The sequence below is a fragment of the Cariama cristata genome, unplaced genomic scaffold (assembly GCF_000690535.1).
Source record: "Cariama cristata isolate BGI_N322 unplaced genomic scaffold, ASM69053v1 scaffold8532, whole genome shotgun sequence".
NCBI classification, from domain to species: Eukaryota; Metazoa; Chordata; class Aves; order Cariamiformes; family Cariamidae; genus Cariama; species Cariama cristata.
In genome coordinates, this window is record NW_009602088.1 from 720 (window position 1) to 25469 (window position 24750).

General features: G+C 36.7%; 1 protein-coding gene across 1 annotated transcript in view; it reads right to left on the reverse strand.

The window, feature by feature from the left end:
• Nucleotides 1–11031: 11031 nt before the first annotated feature.
• The window catches only part of RAB28 (RAB28, member RAS oncogene family), a 63524-nt gene continuing 49805 nt past the window's right edge, over nt 11032–24750 (reverse strand). Inside the window, exons 6-8 of the mRNA XM_009694587.1 lie at nt 21551–21654; nt 18603–18680; nt 11032–11236 (exon numbers count right to left, since the gene is read on the reverse strand). Coding sequence (XP_009692889.1) covers nt 11144–11236; nt 18603–18680; nt 21551–21654 — 275 coding nt within the window. The 3' untranslated portion in view covers nt 11032–11143. The remainder of the gene's footprint in view (nt 11237–18602; nt 18681–21550; nt 21655–24750) is intronic.

Consider the following 24750-nt stretch of genomic DNA (forward strand, 5'->3'; position numbering starts at 1 on the left):
TTGACCTTCAGGAGGCTCGCAGGGGCCCACCTCTCAAGCCTGTCAAGGACCCTCTGGATGGCATCCCTTCCCTCCAGCGTGTCAATTGCACCACACAGTTTGGTGTGGCTAACAAACTTGCTGAGGGTGCACTCAATCCCACTGCTGACAAAGATGTTAAACAGCGCTGGTCCTAATGCCGACCCCTGAGGAATGTCACTTCTTACTGGTCATCGAGCAGTTGACCGCAACTCTTCAAGTATGATCATCCAGCCAATTCCTTATGCACCGAGTGGTACATCCATCAAATCCATGTCTCTCCAAATTAGAGACAAAAATGTTGTGGGGCTCAGTGTCAAATGCTTTGCACAAGTCCAGGTAGATGATGTCAGTTGCTCTTCCCTTATCCACCAATGTTGTAACCCTGTCATAGAAGGCCAAAAAATTTGTCAGGCACCATTTGCCCTTACTGAAGCCATGTTGTCCAACTCCAGTCACCTCCTTATTTCCCATGTCCCTTAGCTTAGTTTCCAGGAGGATCTGCTCCATGATCTTGCCAGGCACAGAGGTGAGACTGACTGGCCTGTAGTTCCCTGGGTCTTCCTTTTTTCTCTTTTTAAAAATGGGGGTTACTTTTCCCCTTTTCCAGCCAGTGGGAACTTCACTGGACTGCCATGACTTCTCAAATATGATGGATAGTGGCTTAGCCATTTCATCCGTCAGGGGCCCAGGTCCCATGGACTTGTGTACCTTCAGGTTTCTTAGATGGTCTCAAACCTGATCTTCTCCTACAGTGGGCGGTTCTTCATTCTCCCAGTCCCTGGCTTTGTCTTCTGCGACTTAGGCGGTGTGGCTGGAGCACTTATCAGTGAAGAATGAGGCGAAAAAGTCGTTGAGTACCTCAGCCTTCTCCATGTCTCAGGTAACCAGGTGTCCCATTTCCTTCCAGAGAGGGCCCACATTTTCCCTAGTTTTCCTTTTATCACTGACATACCTATAGAAACTTTTCTTGTTGCCCTTGATGTCCCTGGCCAGATTTAATTCTATCAGGGCTTTAGCTTTCCTAACCTGACCCCTGGCTGCTCAGACAATTTCTCCGTATTCCTCCCGGGCTATCTGTCCTTGCTTCTACCCTCTGTAGGCTTCCTTCTTGTGTTTGGGTTTGTCCAGGAGCTCCTTTTTCATCCACACAGGCCTCCTGGAGTTTTTTCCCAACTTCCTCTTGGTTGGGATGCATCGCTCCTGAGCTTGGAGGAGGTGATCCTTGAAGGTGAAGGTGAACCAGCTTTCTTGGGCCTCTCTTCCCCCATGGTTTTATCCCATGGTACTCTACCATGCAGCTCCCAGTCTGTGATTCCATGAGAAGCTGTCTTCACCTAAACGTTGATCAGTGGTGCTTCTGTACCCCAGCTGTGCTTAAAGAACACATGCCAGGCCACATCAATCCAGTCTTCTAATAAAAACTGATTCTTTTACACTCTGCTTCTACATTTTTTAAGTTGGATCATTTTCCCAGTCCAGATTATAACATGGTCATATAAATAGTTGTGCTGCCTTAGTGACAGTGGAGTGGAAGGAGGATTTGAAATACTGTAGGCTGATACTACCGGGAACATCCAAGTGTTTTGGAGAAACAACAAGAGCTGGTTTGTGAACCTACTCTCCAGCCGTCTTCCCCTTTCTCTGCTTCCCACTGCAGCTCTTATTGCATCATGTAATTAAAAGTAGAAGGTGACCTCTGGGCAGGCTTGTCACTTCTGCAGCACAGCAGTGCAAGAACAATATTCCAGTCCTCTGCAGTGCTCCTTCAACCTGCTTAATTTACTGTATCAATATAGTCAACATAGCCTAGAGACAGCTATATTTAATATATACCATTAATAATTGTAGATATTTCCAAGTTTTAGCCATGTGATCTAACATGTGCTTCTAGCAGTACTGAAACATTTGGCTTAAAACAGTGAATAGAGACAGGTGAAGAGAGAACCGAACATCTGTCTAAACCTTTGCTAGCACCAAGTACCAAGACATATATATGTGCACAAGTGTATGCAGGCTTATATATATATATTTATATACACACAGACATACATGTGTGTGAGAGAAGTATAATGTCCTAAAGTACATAACAATAGAAGAATCAGTTGTGGTCAGAACAATTGCTGTTGAGGATGACTGCAGTTGCCAAGCATGCAACAGAAACCACTGCTCTAATAAGTTGAACATTTAAAGAGAAAAAAAAAAAAAAAGGTGGTTTTGGTAACTTGTTGGTTTTTACTAGAATAATTAGGGAAACGGACAGCCTAGTAAAAAGACTAAATTTTTTTCATTAATTCAGAAGAATCCTAAGACTGACTTATGTGACTAGCCAGTCAGGCAAAGCCTTCATCCATCCCCAGGCTTTGCCAGAATACCTCAGTGACCACTTGCATTAGCCTTCAGCTGTCATTTGTGTGTCTTTTAAGCAGAAACAGACAACATTTTTTAAGGTTTATGGCTTGTATGATGTAAACAGTCAGCTAACCTTGCCGGGATAACTTTTATAAACCATTTGTTACCCAAAATACACCTGGTTCAGGTCCATCCCATTTATTTGGCTATAAGATCACTGTCAGACTGCACAGTTGCACAACAAAAGCATTAACAAGAATCCTAGGTAATATTGCTTGATGCCTCCCATATCTGAACAAGGTATCAGTCAAAACTACAACTCCACCACAGGACGTAAACACAGGACGTTCCCGCAGGTGTCCATAGCAGTCCTGCTGGGTGGAGAATTCTGGTCACCCTGCAAAGTCCCAAGACACAGGCAGCTTAAGCGGTTTGTATGAAGGCACACAGGAAGCATTTGCACCTCCTCCAACTTGGAGCCAGAGATGCCATTCTGCCAAATGCTATTGAAAACACCCACCTGCAACGCTCAGTTCCAAATAATCTTAAAGACATTATCATTTTAATTTCTTGGTGAATAGGTGTCAATTAGATTAGTAAGGTCCTATAAGCAGAGAAAAAACAAACAAAAAAATAAACCCCACAAAACAAACAAAAAACCCACCAATATTCAGGAATTGACCAATTTCCATTGCCCAGCACTTCCACCGTGCTGCAGGAGGAAGACTAGAGAAACGATCACAAAGATCAGAATTGCCACCAGCTACTTACACCATCCTTTTAATGGATATTGCACTTCTCTACCTTTCCACATGGCCACTCCACAGAGCAGTGCAGGACTTACATGATACAGAAGACCCTGCATGGACCCTGACCACAGCCTGCTTTTAAGTGCATGACTTATGCTGCTATGGAGATGAGCATATGTGCACAAATCCACCCTTATTGTGAAACTGTTGCATTCTCCTTGAGTCTGTTTTGTCTCTGGAGGGCATGGATTTCCCACTCTCCAGTCTCAGCCACTCTGAGTTTTTCCCCTATATTAATTTTAATGAAACTCTATTAACAGGGTTAAATTACATGAACCCAAATACATCTTTTTGCAGTGCATATACAGATAGCAACAATAGCAGACAGCATTCGGTGTAATACAACTGCACATGTGTCATGTAAGTACCTATAGAACAGCTGCAAGGAACTGGATTTGCTCTGCAGGTGGAATGGGAACAGTCATCGGTATTTCCAGACTTCCACAACCTGGATAGTGTCCAACCTGAATCAGTATGGTTAGTAGGTCTGCACTGCAACAAGCTTCTCAACCAAAGAGGAAAAGACTATGCCCACACCAAGAGAATGCAGAAACATCCAACCTGTTGTCACAACTAAACAACTACCTTAAACTTAGACTTGCCTAAAAAAAAAAAAATTAAAAAAATAAGTTTGTGTCTTATCCAAAAGACAACGGAAAAAATCCAACTGCTGGTGACATGTACAAATTAAACTAATTGTATGTCAATCAGTTAACTTACACTTCTGTGATTTCAAAATCTGGTTGAAGCTTCTCCAAGCACACTCAGCTGTGCTTCAGCACCACCGCTGGCTGTCATCTCAGTTTCTGCTGCTGGGGACCTGGCTGGCCACCAGCTGCTCTTAACGAAGGAGACTAGAAAGCAATCTCATCAACTCTGTTGCTGATTGTACAGAGACAGAGTTAAACTCTGCCTTTCAAAGGCTGGCCATTTAGTCAAAGATTAGCAGAACCATAGTGAAAAAAACATAGCGAGTACTCTCTTAAGACTCTTGATTATATATAAGCTTAATTGGCAAAAACTCATCTGTGCTTTTAATTTCAGAATGTGCACCCTGCTGGCTATGGGCTTATTTGCATCCCTGAATTTCTGGGTGATAAAACCAGGAACGAGGTTAAACGGAAAGACTTCCATTTCCTTTCTTACATCAGTGTGTGATTCCTGGGGGACAGGATTAGTTTTCTTGTAGTTTATGCTAGGTTGTGAGCTCACTCACTGTTATAAATGGGTTGTCTGTATAATTGTTACCAATTACATGCAAATTGCTGCTAAATGGCACAGACAGCTCATTTATGCCAAATGTTGGTTTACACTTTGCTCTCTTTCCAAGACAGTGGGGAGATAAAAAAGCAATTGGATTGATGAGTGGGATGTCAAAATTTCTCTCCAGTTTCCATTATGCAGTTAAACATTGCCTCACCATTCTTTGACAAATACTGGAATATATCCAGAAATCACACTTCATTTTTTCCAAGATCGTGATCAAATAGCTCCCCAAATCTGAGCAAGCAGTACCACCTCTTGTTTATCCTCCATGTCAGATCTGCAATTCAGACACTACAAAGAGGAGCTTGATATGTTTTCCTGCACTATCAGTCAGTATTCAGTTTGCACTGCCAAGCATCTCCAAGTTCTTTTCTCTGTTTCTGACTCATTATGGATCTGAAGAGCATTTGTTCCAAAAACAGCAACTCGCCCAATGTCAAGTAAATGCTCTGATCTCACAACTGAACCACATTTTGACTTTTTTTTTTTGCAACGTCCGTATCATTCATGCTAAGCAAAAGTATCAGAAAAGCAACTGAATATCATGAGAAACATCTTTTTTACATTTTTTTTTTCTTTTTAACTTGGGAGGGGCTTTAGTTTATACCCTTCACAATGGGTAGAAAAATTAAGAAACAACACTGAAATTCCTGAAAGAACTTTAGCCTCAAAGGCATTTATTTCAATGGAGACAGAATTTCTTTGTCAGCAAAGTATGCCAGAACGTATTTAGCTTCAAGTGTGTACTTAAATCACACAGACTTCAAGGGAACTTAAATATGCGCTTAATTCTGAGCATATGCTTAAGTGCTTTTGGTGAATAGTATTGAACCACAGCATTCACCTCTTTGCAAAGGAGAGAATGCTTTCCAAAGCAACATTTACTTCTGAGGGCACGGTGTGTGTCTTTTAAATCCTCCTTTGATGTTTCTTGGTCTACTTTGTTTTTAAAAGCTCACCAGAAATCAAAAAGGATTAGTAGGTCATGATCCTGCAAGCTACCTGGTATGGATCAGCCCAGGAAAGGACAGAAATGGAGTTTAACCAGCAAAGAAAAAAAATGTTTGCCTGGAGCAGTTTGCAGGACCAGTTGTCTGAAGCACAAATTATTTAAAAAGAGTTTGGGATTTTATTTTGTATTTATAATCACTATCATTCTAAAGAATATTTCAAATAAGAAAAGTAGAAAGGAGAACATAGGATATTTAGCAGATCATAACAAGTAAAGATGATTATTAATGTGTATTAAACACCTTTACCTATGCCAGTGATACATCATAAAACATAAGCAGTTTCTCCCACTCATCCTTAAAAGAAAAACTTTCCTGAACCAAAGTATAATTACCATATTTTGTTTTTTAAATAGGGACTTGAATTAATATTTTTATAAAAGCATTGATTGCCAATATGACATTAGAGACTAGAGGTAGATTAAAAAAAGATCTGGATTCCTATTTCCTCCAGAATTCAGGGCTCTAAATGTGGTATCTGAGCAAACACAAGCTCTTGACCTCAAATCTATATTCTTCTCCAAGGTTCGTCCACTAGGATAAGGAATGCTGTGTAGCGGTTAAATACAAAACAAACCTGAAATTGGTACCTTCTGAGGTTTGGTTCTGACCAACCTTTGAAACAAGATTGCTTTCAGTCAATTGGTTATTTCAGCACTTGACATCACTCCCACATAAAACAAGGCAAATGGCCAATTAGCTAACTGGAAGTTTTCCAGTTCAAAATGGTGCCAAAATGAACGAAGATGAAGTGGAGTAGCAAAAAGAAGTTTAAATTGGCTGAACAGTCAGCTCTCTATGGGAGGCTGAAAATAGAAATCAGTTCATGGAACTCAGGAGCTTCACTATCTTCTATTTGGGGAAGATCAAACTTCGACATTTGCAAGTTAAACAGGGATCCCCAAGGCTTCTAGAGAGTACTTTATAAAAAGAGGTTTTATATAGGACCTGTGTATTTTGCAAATAAAACTGTAGCACATTAAATTATAATCACATTCTATTCATAGCATCTGAAATCAGAGTAAAAATTTGCTTCCTACAGATAATTATCCGGACTGCAGTTTTAATCTCATATGTATGCCATTACCCCTATGCAAACACGGATACATTTTGGCTTTTTCTTTTCAGCAGCATTCAGCTATTTTGACATTTTAAGTGCTTATGAGTTGGTTTTAAATAAAGACAGCCTAAAGAATTCAGATGGTATGTTAAGCACTAGTACTTGAATTGAGAAAGAAAAGAATACAACATCGTAGAATAACCTCTTTGCTTGGGAAATAATGCTCAAATTCCAGAAGGAAAAGTAGTAAATCATGTCAGCTTTGTAAACTTAATTTCTATAAAAGTCAATACCACTTTAAATACATCTATCAGGCCCCTCATACAAACTCTTAAGCTACATCAGAAATGAATGCAAGTACTCTAAATAGGAAAAATTCTCCCACAGAAAATTTCCCATTACTATACAATTGTTAATTATGTTAAGGAACAGCAATTTAGTCATCTGTCAATGACAAAACTGTTACAGTTCAGTTCCAGTTAGATATACTAAGATTTACTTTGAGAAGGCTGAAGACAACAAGTTATGAGTGACTGTGTTTTGCTTTCAGTCAGTTACAGCTGTCAGGCCAGCTCAGAGCAGTGCTCCCAGCATGGCACAGGTACATAGCGACAAGGCTTCAGCGCCACTTGTTCTTCCCAGCAACACCTAAATCTTTGGTCTCAGATCAAAACATGAAATAAGGACACCTTCTAAATAGTACTCTCTACTACAATTTGTATGAAAAGGCCACGATTATCATAAAACAAAGAATACAAACCTTCTTTTGTGAAAAAGCAACCATATTCCTAACATAAAATAAATGTAAACAGGAAAAATAATATTTTGATTTATTTAAATTGCTGTCATCATCAAAAAGCAAAAGAATAGCCAACTTTAAATATTACTATGGTATTTTTCATTATAAAATTATTATAAAATTTTGGCTACCAGGTTCATTATCGGGTGCATTTGCCAGTGTTTACTCTGACAGGCAAATTTGCTCTGCACTTAAAGGAAGCCATTGGATCCAAAAGCACTTTAGTTCTAGTGAAACCCAAACAGTGCTTTATGGAACAGGTTTCTTTGGTAAATAGATGCCTAATGATGCAGATAGATAGTACAGACAATTTCAGAAAAAGCACACTTCACATAATTATTCTAGTGACCTTATATGTGTCCTTTAAAACTTTTTTTTTTTAAGTTATTCTGGTTAAAAAGCAGCCTCATGTGTTTTCATAACTTTTATGAACTGTCAAAAGAACGATGTATTCAGAGAGGAGATCGTGAACTCGTTGCAGGTTCCGGTACTCACAGCAGCTGGTCATAAGGGAAAATACCTTCACACTGCTGTTTGTGAGAGAGACTCAATCTGACCCCACCACATTTTAGAACCACAAAAGGTAAGAAGTTGCATGAGTCTACTAACACTTCAAACCCATGTTTTAAAAGCACTGGTGAGCTAACATACAGCCAGACACAATGTACCTATTGGTATCCACCACATCACAACAGACCGACCCTAGCAAGGCACTGAACTTCGAAACAATTTTTAGCTGAGGAGCTGTTACTGAAATGATTAGTTACAACAGCTCTGAGCAGGCAGATCACTTCACCACTGTGGATCTGTGTAAGATCAGGGCCTGAACACGTTTCTTCCCTTCATCTGGCCTCAGCTTCAGGAAAAAAACATGCTTCCCCCCCTGCCCCAGCCCGCTCCTCACGTCAATGGACATTAAGCATATGTCGCCTCACTTTTGGAAAGCATTGCATTATTTAACTTCATTACTGTTTGTGGAATTGCTTTCAACCAGTTCTCACCTTGGAAAAAAACTTTTAAGTGCGTTAATGTGGCACATGCTTAAACTCCACCATATGGCTCAGTAGTGGGACATTACTTAGGGAAGGAGACTGGGCACAGAGCAGTGGCTCACCTGCCTCCCCCTACACACCTCTCTGGCTAAATTTGTTTCTATCCCTCCAGTGTCCAGAGAGCCCTTGCCTTCCCTGCAGAACAATGTCTACTCCCTGTGTCCATGTTGCTTAATCCTCCAGAATTCTCTCTGACCTCTCTGCTCAGCCTGGTGGAACTTGGGCCATAGCGACGGCAAAGGCTGCAGGACTTCAAAGGCAGCTACCACAGCTAAGGATTTAGACTGCAGCTGGAATCTGAGGGCTCAAGGTGGGGTCCCCAGGGCTGAGCAAAAAGAGTAATGCTCATTTGTAAGGATTAAAACGTGGACAGGTAATGGATCTAAATGGGGCAGGAAGGGCAGGGAAAGGCAGGGAGAGTGGAAGTCAGTATACAATACAGAAAATCTGAGGAGGTTAAGAGGGGCAGCAAAAGGAGGGGCTGGGGTTACAGAAGACAAGAGATTCCTGCTTAGTGTAAATAATATACACATATGTTAGGGAGGAAGAATGAGAGCAGCTTGGAAATGTAAACAAAAATATCTTCAGAGGAGGTAGGGCTTTAAGATAGAAAATGGTGAAAAGATCAATGGGAATAAAACACAAAGGATGTACAAGTCAAAGACAGCTAGAAAAACAGGCACTGAGAATAAAAGGTTATGATGAGATGGAGACATAAAATCCATCTATAGTTTGAACTGGGACATGTATCACAGCTTTCATACTGCAGGACTATCCCAAAGGTAAAAGCAAGTTTTTTATTATTCGGGGTACAAATGGGCTTTGCATATCAAGTTATGAAAAAGCATTTTCTTCTGAAAAGTAAAACTACAGAATTTTTAAAGAGAAAAGCAGTTCAGTTTTTAATACCATGCTACACACTACTTGGGAAGCAGGACTATGAAGTTGATTGACATGCACTAGAGAAAGATGGTTCAGCCATCCAGCTGAGTCAGGTTGTGCTCAGTCTCTCAGAGAGGAGGCAGTTCTCATGAATATTTGAGCATATGGGCAGAGTTCAGGACACAAATACACCAAGAAATCTGAGAGTTCAAAAAAAACTTACCACATGCTTTGAAGGATCCAAACTTGTAAACTTCTCAGCTACTTCAGAAAAACTGTTTGAGAAGAAGTTCTCATCTGGTGTTAGAAGACGACAGTTCACCTTTCAATTGCATTTAACTATAAGGTAAAGCTATGCAGTGGGACACAAACTCCATGGTACATGAGCAAGAACACAGACTGTAACCCTAGAATAAATGATCTACTACAAATTCATGCCTACCTTAGTGTAGAAGAATTTCTCAATATCTCAGCTTGTTTCTTAGCATTTCCCACATTTGAATGATAAAATATTACAACGGTAAGTTATTATCGTGTAGTTACAAAACTATATGTCAAGCTGCATGTTGAACGGTTTAAAAATGAACTTAGCTTTTCAATGAACTTGTAACATACCAAAATAATAACAAATAGCACATTTTTGCCATCTGTAATAACAGTTTAACTATTTTATTAAACTAATAATAGTTCAATAGTTCCAACTATTAAGCACTTGCTTGAACAGCTTAATAGGCACACTGACTTGAAGGACGTTATAATTTTCCACTTGTCGTATACAAGCTTCCTTCACTCAGTCTCATTAATTTTCTAAATCTCCAAATGTTTTGTTGTACTTTATCAGAAAATATGTTCTAGAGTTAAAACAGGAAAATATTTCTAGTTTGGAATCAAGTTGGCTTAAAGGTATTTTTTCCTCTCCTTAGCTTTCTATTCAGATGTGCCAGCAGAGAACTGCATGTCTAAAAGAGACTGCTAGAAAAGGAACAGAGGAGAAATGTGATGATCACAGAGTACAGAGCTTTTTATTTGTTGTTTATTCTGAACTAGAAAGAAAATAGTACCAGGCCAAAAGTCATTCAGTTAGTTATTAAAAATGACTGATCCTAACTGATCTATCAGCAGTTTCTAATGCATGCTGAATATATCACTCAACATTTACAGCCCAAACTGTTGACTGAGTTTCATCCATATTCATGAAGGCATATGAGCCTATCTGCTACTGCAAGAAATAATGCTGATGTAGTAATAAAAACACACAAAAACACTAGCATTTTTCAGAGCATCCATGGAGACAATTTGAGACTTCAGAAAAGTAAGTATTTTTATATTACAGCTTTATTTCAAGCATTGTTTCTTGCTGGATACAATTTATACATTTTGCATTATGTATATATATATTAATGGAATACTTCCAAATTATCCCTAGATAAAATATATTACGTGCTTAAAATTATTCCAGCAATAGCTTTTCCAAGTTACATTTTGCTGAGTGTTAGTTCAGATCATAGGAGGGAAAAAAAGAGAAAAAAAAAATTTTAAAATGCTTTGGCAAAATTCCCTTGCATGGTGATGTCTTTAAAAGTATTCTGAATGCAGGACTTCATCCATTTTTATTCCGATATCAGTCAAATAGATAGGAGGAAATATATAAACACAGTTATACTGCTTTATTTAAATATAATTTAAAAGAATACAGATATTAATTTTTTCAAAGTGTGTAGTTTGAATTTTGGCCAGTCAAAAAAAAACGCCTGCTGCTTCTTAACATACAATGGTGCAACACGTTTTTGCACTGTTGTGATGGTCACTGTTAAAACAAAGTTCCTGGTAATCCCAGAGCTTGTGTCAAGGTAGGAGGACTGCCAAAGGTATTAGAACAGAGAAGAATAGCATGGTCATTGAACTGCACACATGGAGCTTCTAGGAGGATTAATGGTTCTTGTCACAGGTTCCTGACTGTAGTTGACAATATCTGCCTTCACCACCCTCTGTCATAAAAGAAAACACAGCAACAATCAGAACATAGAATCTTCATGCTGGCAAAGCATTCAACAGATATTTTACTATGAAGCATGAAGGGAAAAAAATTAGGCAAAACAGACACCATTCAGGGTTTCTTCATTACCTTACAGAAAGTCTTATCAGGTGCTAATTCTTGTTCTAGATAGGAGTTTAACCATACTAAGCAGAAGGAAGTGCCTTGGTAGGTTTTCACAACACTGCAAATGGAACATGCCTTTTTTGCAAAAGCAATGAATACAGTTTTACTTCCATGAAATTTGTTTTGTATGGAAATAATAAAACAGTATTTGTTTACAAAGGCTATAGTATACATTCTTTAACAGTAACTGCCTAAATTGTAATTGGAAATTGTGCGTAAGTTTGTCTTTCTGTTTTACTCCAAGCACTTCACAGGAAAACATCGACAGAATTCAAAGCAAATTTCAAATACAACCATATCTCAAAAAAGGTTTGATAGGCAGACTGAAGACTAAATTAGCATAAAAAGAATCTCTGCATATCATAATATTCATTTTCTAATACACATCCAACAGATATTACCCATTCTATTTACAAAGCATTTGGTAAGACTGTTGGTCTCTCCTATATGAGGAGAAGGAAATGAGATTCCAATTATGTGTCCAATTCCATCTGAGGCAGCTATGTAACATTTTGAATATATGGCACTGAAGAACCTTCCTAATACAGTAACATGAAGTATTTCAAAGTTTCTATGAACTATCTGGTTACTAGAAACACCCTGTAATTGTACACAGAGTCCCAAATTAATATGTTAAGTATTACAAGTGCTTACAGACACAAACTATATTTTTCCAATAGAACTTACTGTAACTGTTGTTACTTCATGTAAAAGCAATGCAGCTTGAAAAAAAAAAACAAACCAAGTTTTCCATCAATACCTGAACTACTGCATTGAGCAGACTTTGCTCTGGCAGTTGGAAGTGTTGTGACGTTGGTTATCTTCTTCGGGGTATTTCACTAGTTCTGCCCTGACAACATGCTGTTAATCATGTATCAACGTAATGGATAGAGGGCAAGCAGAAGAATGTAAAAAGAAAAGAGAAGGGAAAGAAAATTGAGAGATTGATCAGTAGTTGAAAAGAATGAATAAATGGCATAAAAAGACTATGCAGAAGCAAAACGAAAGTGCATTTCTTTTCAGGCCTTATGCTGATACAAGAACAATGTGTCTAGCTGAAAGCGTCACTATCAGCATCAGGGCTGCTTCTCAAGCTTTTTCAAGGATATGCCCTTTCAAAGCACCAATATGAAATACTCATACATGCAATCAACAAAAGTGTATTAAAGCAAGAGAAGGCACAGAATAAAAAGGAAGGCAATTCAGTGCAAGAAAATATGACAATGGCCTATTCCTTTAAGTCTAAGGTACATGAATATTACATTAGTCAGCTTCCTATCAACAATTGTAACAATTGCATTGGATGTACACTTGCATCTTTTTCATTACATAACTATCACATTATAACTAAATATATAATCAAAAACAGTGACATAAATTAACAACCTCACATCTAAGTGCTGCAAGCTTTTTCTTTACTTCATATAAAAATAAAAGGCTGTCATTTTCCCCCTTAAAGACAAATGAAACTGTTGAAAGTTTTCTCACTATTAATACAGTGTTCATGCAAAGGGAAGAAAAATTCATGGAACAATTTCAGCAAAGAAGTAACAGAGGAGGTAGGTCTGCTATGAAAGGTACTCTAAACCAGTTTAATAATATTTTTTTTTAAATATTTCAACTTTTATGCAACATATTTTCAAGGTTCAAAAGAATGGATAAATGAATAAATATTTTTTTAAAGGAAACAATATATAAACTGGATTATATTAATATATAAACAGTATATGTTAAAGATTACCTCTGTAAATAAAACCTGTATGTCAAACAAGCAACAATAATTGAATTGGCTGGTAAGGGATCCGGATTTATTAGCTGCTGATGTATTCTTCTTGAGTTTAATTGATCACATTCATATTATCTTATCTAGTGGACAACATTCATGATTTACTGGACTTCTGGCCTGATGTTATCAAGTGAAAGGTTGCCAAATCCCATGTAAGGCAGTAGTAGGAGTTTCAGCATTAAACAGAGTTATCTGACCTCACAGGACCTAGTTTCTTCATACCAATCTTTTGACTAGAGCTGAGGGAGGGGAAAAAAAAAAAGTAAAAAAAAAAAAAAAAGTCTTGCAATCAGTAGGCAATTAATTGTTCCTCAAAACATTGGTTTAAATCTCATCCTGTAAACACAGGCACGTTAGTGACCCATGCTTAGGCACATTGTAGCAAGAAACTGACTATCATAAATGACTTGGATTTTCTACAGGAATTTCATCTAAATCAGAGTAAAAAAATACCACTGCAACATTCCTTTTATTATCTTCATGGTAATTAAAAACTTGGGCTTCTTTGTAACACTTTCTATGTCAGGCAAATCACTGCCACGGCTCAAACCACTGTCAATAATGAGAAATAACCTTTCTTGGTGCAGGTGCTCTGAATTCCAGATCTGACTTATCTGCCAAACATTTTATTGTACAAAGCTGGCACACACCCCCTAGTTTGCAGAACTGGCATTTAGTTAAAGAGAAAACTATACATAATTTACAAAAATGCTAGCTCTTGCCAATGCCAAGGAACAAAGCTGTACCCCATGCAGTTTTTACACTACAGTTGAAAGTAAAAAAAAAAAAAAAAAATTAGTAAAGGAGCTAGTTCCTCAAATTTCATAAGACCTTTGTGATTCAAAAGAGGGAGTATTTTGAGGATTGCAAATAAGTCAGAATCTGCAATTTTCTTACTTTGGAACTGTTCCACTTCAAAAACATGCTCTACTTTCCAGTCACGCATAAAGAGTAATCTAGTTCTTTGTTTCACCACAGTTTTGTCCACATAAAGGTTTGATTAACAGTCATCTCAGCATGTCAACAGACAAGGTTTAGTAGCCTTAGCTGAGACAGTTTAAAAACTTACCACCCCCAAATGTCTGTCCTATTCCTCTGCTGGAGATCACTGCTGCCAAAGGAGAGCTGGTGGAATGTAACGTGTACTTGCACCTCATCCGCTTCAGCACAAAGTCTGGCAGCTTCACTTAAAAACAACTTTAAAAAAGCTAAGCTGCTCAACTTCACCCTGATGTGGTCAAGGCACATGATCACCTTCCATTTTCTGATTCTGCTGTGGGAGTGATAAATTCCAGCAAAAGGGCAGTAACAAATAGCTTGTGTTGCATTAATATCTTAAACTGCTGCAGCTGTTCTCTAAAACAATGCATGGTAAAGAATTCCATTTCTAAGGCTTGTTCTTGCAGTTAATTAACAGAAGTTGTGCTGTTAATCTGAAGTGGACTAAGAACCCCATCCACTTTTCACAAAACCTTTGGCAGTTCTGCCAGTCATCAAAGCTCAAAAGTCATGAGTCAAGCCCCACAAATTCATACAAGTTAAAATAATGTGTTTGGGACTCCTACTACTTATTTCTAACCACCTGTGAGTCACTTCTAAGATCTTCCTAGTGACCTTGACAATTATAATTGATTTTAAGCACATGAAATATGTTCTTCAGGCATAAAATCAAAAGTGCTAGAAATAATTTTTAAAGAGTATTCTCAATATTAGACAATCAGTAATAATGAAGACATACATGATAAAACAGAATTCACATATAGCACTTCACTGTTGGCATTTTACATAAATTCAGTATTTTGTATTACACTTTGTTACCACCTAGACTGAAGACATCTGATGCTCTCTGACAAACATATTCAAGCAGCAACCTTCTCATTTTTCAAAATGAGGAAATCCTACATTACACAAAATATGGAAAATTCAAAGATATAATCCAGTGTGTAAATAGCACACATTTGCAAAAACTAAAGTGTATTTCACACTTTGTTCAAAGATTAAATCCAAGTCAACATGTACATACTTACTGATTTAAGGATGAGTCACACTTACTATTGTATTGTTTTTATTTGTTTCTTTATAGCATTCATCTAGCATCCATCCATCTATCTACTTTTATAGTCCAACAGCTGGAGTATTAAATGTCTAAAAATTTTAAAGAACACATTCACATAACTTCCACAATTTAAGGATGCCCTGTGCCCATTTTACCAATAGCAAGAAAAAAAAAAAAAATCCACAACCACACTAAGGTACCTGTACCTGTCATAAAAAGAGTCTGTGATAAACCAGAAATCTAGTAATGGCAACATCATCTAACATCACCTCCTTACAGCCAAGAGACCAGCTCCATGCTTTTGGAAAACAGCATCTACACACCACTTAAATTAGGTTTTTCTACTGCAGACTAATAAATTTCTCTCAAGAAATGTCCTTCTATTCATCTCCCTGAGGATATGAAGGTTAAAGTTTTCTTTCTCCAGTTTTATGTAGAGACTTTCCCTTTTCTGTCTTAAGTGACCAGGGTGTTTGGTTCCATACAACAGTGAACCTTAAGACAGAGCTAACAGATAGACACTCCAATACAATTCCCATTGGTTTCTCACTGACTTAAATTGGGGCAACTCCTACAGTGAACTCAAAATGGCACTCTCAAAGGAAGCAAGCATTTTACACATAAAAAACTATTGCTTATTCAGAATAGGTTGAAACTATGCTCAATTAGCAGAACTTTGCAAGTCAGGCAGTTGCTTTCCAGCTCTCGCTCTTTAGCTACATGCACAGCGTAGCACCATGTAGTGACTTCTGCTGTACCTGAATGGTGACAATGAAGTTTCTTTTCTGTCCAATGTCATTTACTGGCTTTGCCTCTTTGCTTATTCTTTTGTTGCTGTTTTTTGTTGTTGTTCTTGGTTTTTCAGGGTGTGGGTTTTATCACTATAGCTTGGATCACATTAACAGTAATGTGTGGGCCACAGTTAGTATTCAATTTCTGTATATTAACTATTTACAGGCTATTGCTACTGCAATTTGTGTAATATTGACTTTGATCCACATATTGCATATTCCATTGATCTGCTCAACAAAATTAAAAACTGTACTTACAATACTAAGGCAGGAGGAAGCCTACTTAAAGCTGATACAAATTTGACATAGAAAGTTACGTACTCTTGAGTCAGAGCTATACAGAGGTTCTTACTTTAAAAACAACTTAAAAATAGACACTTTAGAGAGCTACAATTTTCTGTATAACCCCATTTATCAAATTCTCTTTTTGATTTATGGTATTTGCATACCTATCTACAAGCTTACACCTGAGTTACCAGAACACACCAGCACACAGCACAGAGAGGTCTAAGACTGATGTTCCAGTGCTAGTTAAACAACCAAAGAAAAATTAAAGAACTCTTTATGTGTTGAATTATTTATATGTAAATAACCATACCGCTCAGAACTACAGATGGACAGTGCCTTAACAGTAGATGATCATTGAAAAGACACACTCAATCTTTCTCTACGTATAAAACACAGCTTTTCAAAGCTCCTTAGCTTTGCTTGTTGGCTATGCACTACAAGTATATTTTACCATTGTAGTGTTTGCAATACAGTTTTCTAGTTAACCACTTCAACACAGATTGTAAACACTGCTGTGGCAAAACATTTTCAGAAATTACATATTTATTGTATATTTCAAAAAGCAGGAGACCAAGCTGCATGTAAGAAATGTTTTGCCTCTTTTTTTTTTTTTAAAAATAAACTTGCTGAATTGTCTTGCAGTACTTGTTCAATGTTGGCAGTAACTAGTGGTTCCAGGATAAGACACCACTAGAACAGCTACCTTTTGGTTCAATAAGTGAATTCAAAATAAGTATACTGTAATCTCAGACATCATGATCTAGTCAGGCTTGCCTCAGTAGTATAACCTTTTTTTTTGAGGTTTCTGAAACTGCATTTGTATAAAATCTTTTTGATTTAGACTTATGCACACAGTCTTACTGGCAGGAAAATTATTTTTAGAAGCAGGAACTAGGAAGGAGGAGGTGGTAAGGGAAAAGGGGTCGTATCAGAAAACCTCTTGCTTATTTGCATAATTAACACATTTTTGATCTCCTAACTTTCACTAATAAAAACTAAGTGACTTCCAACTCTGGTGGATACAAGTACTCACATTTTAATTAATGTAATTACAGTTCAAATTTTTAAAAATAACAAAAACATCTTTTCCCAATTAATTCATATGGTCCTAAAACAATGCTCTCATTAGAGCCATTTTGCATACAGCAATTACTGAAAAGCATGAACTGCTACACTTTAGAGCAGGACTTGCAGCAGGGTTCTGACATGTGTTCACAGTTAAATCTCTATATTCACATCCCTAACTCGCTGCTAACCAATATAAGAGAATGAGGGACAACCTTCTTGACAACCTTCGCACCTATTGTTGCAAAACATTCTCCCCTCTCTCAGCCTTTTCTTACTGCAGAAGAAATGGCAGAAAATCCCCAAGATAACACTCATAATGCAAAGAACAAAGCACAAAATGCAAAGGTAGAAACTATGCAGCTCCTTTAGGGGGAGATTATTTGGGACGGGTACGGTGAGAAAAATAATTGCAGACGCCAGAGAGCTGTAATAGCTACCCAAATGCATGATTCCACAGGTCTGCCTGCTGTTGAGAATGAGTATACTGAACTAGAATAGGATTCATTTCTCATTTGCACATCAGAATAAAATGTGAAATAGTGACCTTACAAAGCCAATACTCCTTCCTCAAGGCAGACAGTCACTACTGAGGTCCTGTATTATACAGGCACACAACGAAGACTAAAATCTGAGATTAACCAAATACAGGATTTGACATAGTTAATTCCTGACTCTCCGATTCACAAATAATTTTTAACCTGTATGACTACAATGAAGATTGATTTAGAACATTTCCACTCACAGAAGCTTATGCCTTCTATCACTTAAATTTTTAGTGTTCTAAAATGAAATGTTTTTAAATATCTAAAGAATTAAAAAAGAACAATTGTCATAAAAACTGTATCTAACATCAATGTACAGTATTTAACGTATATATAAGAGTATTTTCCATGCTACCTGTGTATGCACACATATAGAGAGGTTTTAATTTCTAAATCAATTTTTAGTACTATTTTTAAACAAACAGCTCTCAAACTAAAGTTTTTTCCTAATTTTTTGAACATATATTTTCTTGTTTCAGCAAGTTTATCACGATGGCTAAATAAAGAATTATTATATTTTTAAAAAGCTGTTGTGAAAGTAAATTATCATCTTCAGAACAACAGATGCAGCTTGCTTTAAACGACAGTTACAATTTGCAATAAGATTATCTTTTAATACTAAATAAAATACTAACAAAAAACCTGTATTTGTGGAAAATCACCTGTGATTGTTCCAATTCCGCTTTGTTTAATTTGATGCCAAGTATTTCAGCAGCAACTCTCTGAAAACACAGGAAGACCTATGGAAAAAAATTAAATTGCATTTAAATGATTAAAAACAGACATCCTTGAAGTTCTTTCAAATATATCAAACCATTCCTGAACTGTAAACAATGAGATATACAAAATTATGACCTGTGCAAAACAGATCTGAAAATAACCTCATCTGGTAAATTCAATTTTGTTTAAAAATTGGAGAAAATAACTCAACAATGGTACAAGGAATGAACAGTATGCTGGATTGTTAAGCAACACTTCCACTCTGCCTCCAGAGACCTAAGTTTAAACAAGGTTTTACACAACCCACCTCTCAAATACTACTCTCAGTGCTATAAAATATGAATAAGGGTATTCACTAATGTCTAGCACAAAAATATATTACCAGTATATTGTGCAATAGAGATGTAGGTTTCTGAAACTGAGAACAGAACTGTGCATCAACATCACCGAAATCTCTACTGCACGCGCTTAAAAAACTTGAGCAAAATGAAAGCCAAGCAATGATACGTTTGTTCTGAAGAGTCTTACAAAACATTATGGATGTTATACCGAACAGAAGTACCTAGGAAACAAGCAAGATGTTGTACAGCATGCAGCAGTCTGGCAGAGTTAGACCTTGGACACGGTTTGACAGACAACATTGCGTGGCAATGCTATCTTAAATAATTCCTTTACTTCATCTCAATCCAGTCCACCAATCTTACTGTTTAGGCAGTTGCATTTTAAATGAGATTAAAGAACACAATAGAGGTTAAAGAGGAGCAACCTAAGCTTGCGCTGCTGCTGAACACTGTATTGTCAAGTTACACATTATATTTTGTCTACATGGTTATTCGATTGAGCTCACAATCTAAACTACTAACAAACATTGCTTTTCATTGTGCAGCTGCCACCACCAAAATGTAAGGTCTGTGTAAATGCTTTTAGTCATCTTCAATGAAAATGCAAAAAAAATACCATTACACAATCTCTTCTTACACCTGAGATGGAAACCAGTAACAAATTAGTGGCACAACCAAGAAACCACAGTAGCTTCCAAAGTAATTTCTCTTTCTCTGAACTCCTTGGTCTAGTACTGGTCTATTCTACGGAAATCCTGAACAAGCTTACCTTTTCCAGAGACCTACTTTAACCCACACCAGGCTCTCGGGTGTACTGAGCCGGATTGCCTGCCATGAGGGTGCTTTGTGCACAAAACATCAGGCATGAGTTCGGTGCTTTAGTTATGCCATTTGATGGACAGTAAGACAGTTAGCCATATTAAATCTTTCATTACATTTTTTCTCCCCTGAGGGGACTTTTGGGCTTTTCTATGTACATAAAATTATCTTCTGCAAATGAGTCTGTCAGAAAAATCTGAGGTAAACAAAAATCACTTCGTTTATCTTAACTGAGTATTTAGACTCCTCTAGTCTACATCCACAGCAGCCTGTGGATGGCCTCTTCTTAAATTACTGTCCAGGGTAAACACCCTGTCGTTCCTGCACAACTATCCAAATACAATTAAGATTTTGAAAAGCTAGTGTGCGGTAACAGTGAAAGGGTTAATTCAAATCTATATTGAAACTAAAAATGAACTACTGTAAACTATACCTCATATCTTCTTTTGTTAGTAGATATTCAAACAGAGATTCCTGGTTAGTGCTTTCCAGGTATGCTCAGATCTACTTTTGTTTTTAAACAGTAAGTTTAAAAAAAGTACAATCACTGTACATAGTGGGATGCTGCTGTAATTCATGAATGAATTAAAAAGATGTAATAAACATTCCTTCATAATTTGTAAAGTTAAATATACCAATCTTATAAAAACAACTGCTTTTTCTTCCTATTACCAAATCCCACAAAAAGGCTGTCTCCTTGAGAAAGGAATACCTTTTATCAGATGCGCACTTCATTGAGTGAAGTAGTAGAAAATTTTACTTCTGTTTCTAACATAAAAAGCCTGAATCTTCACCCTTCAAACAAAAAATTGTGCCAAAGATTTACACAAACTATAAGGAAAATCAGGATTCACTGCATTTGTAACAGCAGTACTGTTAGACTTTACAGAAAAGCTATTATCTTATAAAATTAGGCAGTCCATTGTAGAAGTTTCATCAAAGATCTTAAAACAACAAATGATTCCATTTGTGTTACAGAATTATACTTCCATATAATTGAACATGGTCTTACTGTTCAATAACAAAAATAAAAGTAAATTATGTTGTCATAAGTAACATTAAGGAGACAGATACGGGACTGTTTTATGGAAACGACAAAGTCATTAGGCATGTGACAGAAATCAAGCAAAACAATACAATGTGATTTAATCTGACCGATACAGTCAACCAAAAAAAAGAATCTTTTCTTCCATATGCTTCCAGCTAAAACAAACAACCCAGTTAGCTCAGAGGCAAAAGATTGTTCAAAAATGTTCTCTGGTATTATAAAAAACCAGAACGTTCGAATTTCAATGGACCTGCAGAGGGAGTGTCTCTCATGGTTCAGGACCCATATTAAAAACTTTGATTGCAACAGGGTCTTGTGACATTATCAACTGTTGAAAGTTTCTATATAGATGGGACTCCACCTGGAATGAAGGAATACATTTAACTACATGCTGACAGTAAACAGAGATCCAGCTGGTCTCCATTCTCATGCTGATGTATAAGCTAGACCACTTCCATATTAAAATCTATACCTCAAACTCCAAATCAGATGAGAAGCCACTATAATTAATAAAGAATATATACACTCATATAAAGATCTATTTTTCATGCAACTAGGCAGGCAAAAAGGACCTGCAGCACCTGAAGTTCTCAATGGTTTGATATGTGAAGTGTCATAAAACTGTTGCATATTTTAAAAAGAAAAAAAAGATACCTACAAGTATTTTATTTTTCTTACTTACAGAATCTCCTGTCTTGGCTGACACGAAATGGCTACTGAAATTGTTTTCCTGACAAAATCGCTGGTGCTTGTCAACCTTCACTGTGCGCATATGCTCCAAGTCAACTGAAAATAAGTTGAAGAAAGGATAAATTACTACAATGGAGCCCATTTAGTTACCTGTCTTAGAAAGTATTCATTGGAAACACATCAGATATAATCTTTTCCTTTACAGGTGTATGCAAATGCCAATTTCTTTCTTTTTATAATCATTTGCCAAAATAAAAATAATTAATTACATCAGGTTAATTTTATTTGCAAAACTAAATCATAATTAAATTAAACCACAATTAAAATTGTATGGTCAAATGCAAAAAACTTTTACCTGAAATAAAGGACAAAATCATTTCTGGATACACATAATTTCTAACAACTTTACTTCTAACTACATACAAAAACCTGGAGACAGAACTAAAATTTGCACATTCTGTTTACCAGCATGATGCATATTGGATATTCCAGCATAATCTAAAGACTTTTACAAGATAGTTCACCAAGTACATCTGAATCTACTTTTATTTTTTTAAGTAAAAAATGTAAATGAGTTATAAAGAACTTTATTGCAGAATATAGTAGAGAAAAAACATTCACTACAATAAAAAAAAAACCTGAGTAAAAACATTGATGGTTAGTTACTTGCGTATGAATCTTTTGATTCCACAAAGGTATGGTTCAGAAAATTAAAAACAAGAAAATTGTATTTTATGTTGAAAGCACTGGTTGCTTCCAAAACAACATGGAGCGCAAGTCTTGCACAGGTTTTATTGTGTACATTCCAGTTTCTCCAAATCTGATCCTAAAGTAACTGGAAACTATATTGAACAGTTTCTCTTTTTATTGCATTACAGTTCCTATAAGGGTGTTGACTCAATGCCGTCAAATTATAAAGCAAATATATTCAGAAGGATTTAAGGACAACCAGGCTCTTTGAGTCAATACAGGAAAAAAAAACTTAAACTGATTTCCTGAGGAAGGGACCCAACTGACTTGTAAAAACTTGTAAATTTGCAAATCTAGTAAGCCTGCATAATAGTGTCATTTGATTATCAGCTGAAAAAATGCTCTCCTACTACATAAAAGGCTTTATTTTAAAATGATATTGGAGGTCTTTAATTTGTAGGCTCTGGAGATTTTCTCTTTGAGATTTTTAGTCTAACAGGGGATTCCTACACCCCATTTATACTGCTTACCTTGGTTAATGTGGAGTTTTTGCCACATATTACTGTTCCTTGCACATCAGTAAGGCCTTGTTTATAAGAACAGGCCTAAAATCATCCAGTTACCACAGGCATTAATTTGTGAAGGACTAAAACACTAAGCTATTAACACTAATGTTTGTAGTACAGTTTTTCATAATACTAAATGCAGAATATATAACTTCATGAAAAATAGGAAGAACAAATACATTTATGAAGATAATACTCAAACTTGATAACAATTTTGTTAAAAACTCATGCAGTCTATGTAACAGCTACTTAACTTTTTTCTCCAAAAAATAACTACCGAAAGAGAGCTTCTGTTGAAACGCTTTTAAGACTGTAATACAGCATACTGCTTAAACCATATCATTATTAGCTATTATTTTTACTCTTCACATATCCGCTTTAAGTGGAAAACACAACAGTGAGATTACTCCTTAGGGAAAAACAAATATATGTTTTCTTTATTTTTATTTGATGAACTCTTACAGGAATCTTAACCTTACTTCCAAATTTCACTCACTGTATTTCTTCAACTATACCCAAACTCCAAAAAACTACACATGATTACAATAAAAATAAACAAACAGATAGATAGATAGCATTTACACTGTATCCCTCTAAAATACCATGATATGCTTACGTAAGTCCATAAAGACAAGCTCGTAAGTTACAATCTCTCTCAAACTCTCTTTCCCAGGAAGGAAAGAATAGGGAGTGGAAGGACACAATAGCATGCTAAAACAATGATGAATTTTCAGAAAGAAAATGCCACCGCCGTATTGGAAATCATATCCTCAAATGCCTCCTATTTTCTATTTGAAGAAACATCAAGAATAATATACAGTCAGTTGAGCATATACTTTACTACAGTAGAGAAATTAAAAACACACAAGATCCTAGAATCTAACAGACTGGAAGTGAAAAATCAAGGTGAAAGTATGTTTCTGAATTTTGTGTAATTCTCAGTCCCTCTCCCCACTTACAAGTATTTCACCTTGTACCTTCTGAATTATGGGCAGTCTGCTGTGAACTGTACCGTTACTGTTATGCTAGATAACTGCCAGGTAACTGTCCATGTGCACACTCTCAGTCCACAGTAAATGCAAGGTAATTCATGTTACATTAGCTCTCAATGAAAGACGGTACAGTTTTAGTACAAGAAAAGAGTTTCAAGCATTAATAAATATTTAACTATATGAAGTTGCAGTCCGCAGTCAATGAAAGACAACTATGCTAACTGCATTGCCACAGGCTAAGGACACAATCACAGACGGTTACTGAAGATCACCTAAAATATAGTGAATAGTTACCCTCCAGTCTTTTTTTTTTTTTTTTTTTTGAACATCTGACATTGGTCAGCTCGACAGGCAGAATTCTTAGCACACCAGGAGATAAGTCTTGTCCAGCTTTTATTTAGACATCACAGCAAAGACTTTAAGGAGGGATTTGGAGGAGAAAAATGATTTTCTAAAAAGATGTTTATAAGGAATTCACGGACTTTCTATAAAGAAAACTAACAGCTGGCCAATGTGGGCTCATATGATGAGCCAATTAACAGCATGAATAGATATCTTGGGATGAAGGATGATACTAGAATGCACTTAAGCCATGAAAAGTTTAAAGGCAAAGACAAACAAGTTTTGGATAGAAAGAAAGAGAATCAGATACATAAATACAGTTTGATTTTACAAACCAGGAAAACGATCTTGCAGAATATTCTAAATGACTAGATAACATTGCATTGGCCAAGAAAAAGGAATTACTGAAATTAAGATGCAAAACAGGAACATTTTAACTGTGGTAATGGTTACGATAGGCCATATCTAACAAAGGTCTCAAAGAAAGAATCTGCAAGATTTGGACACACATCAAACACAAACATTTAGAGAAAGGCCCCAAAGTCAAGTTCATGTGCCAAATGGTACAGTCATCCTCCTCATCTGAAGTGAATGAGAAAGGA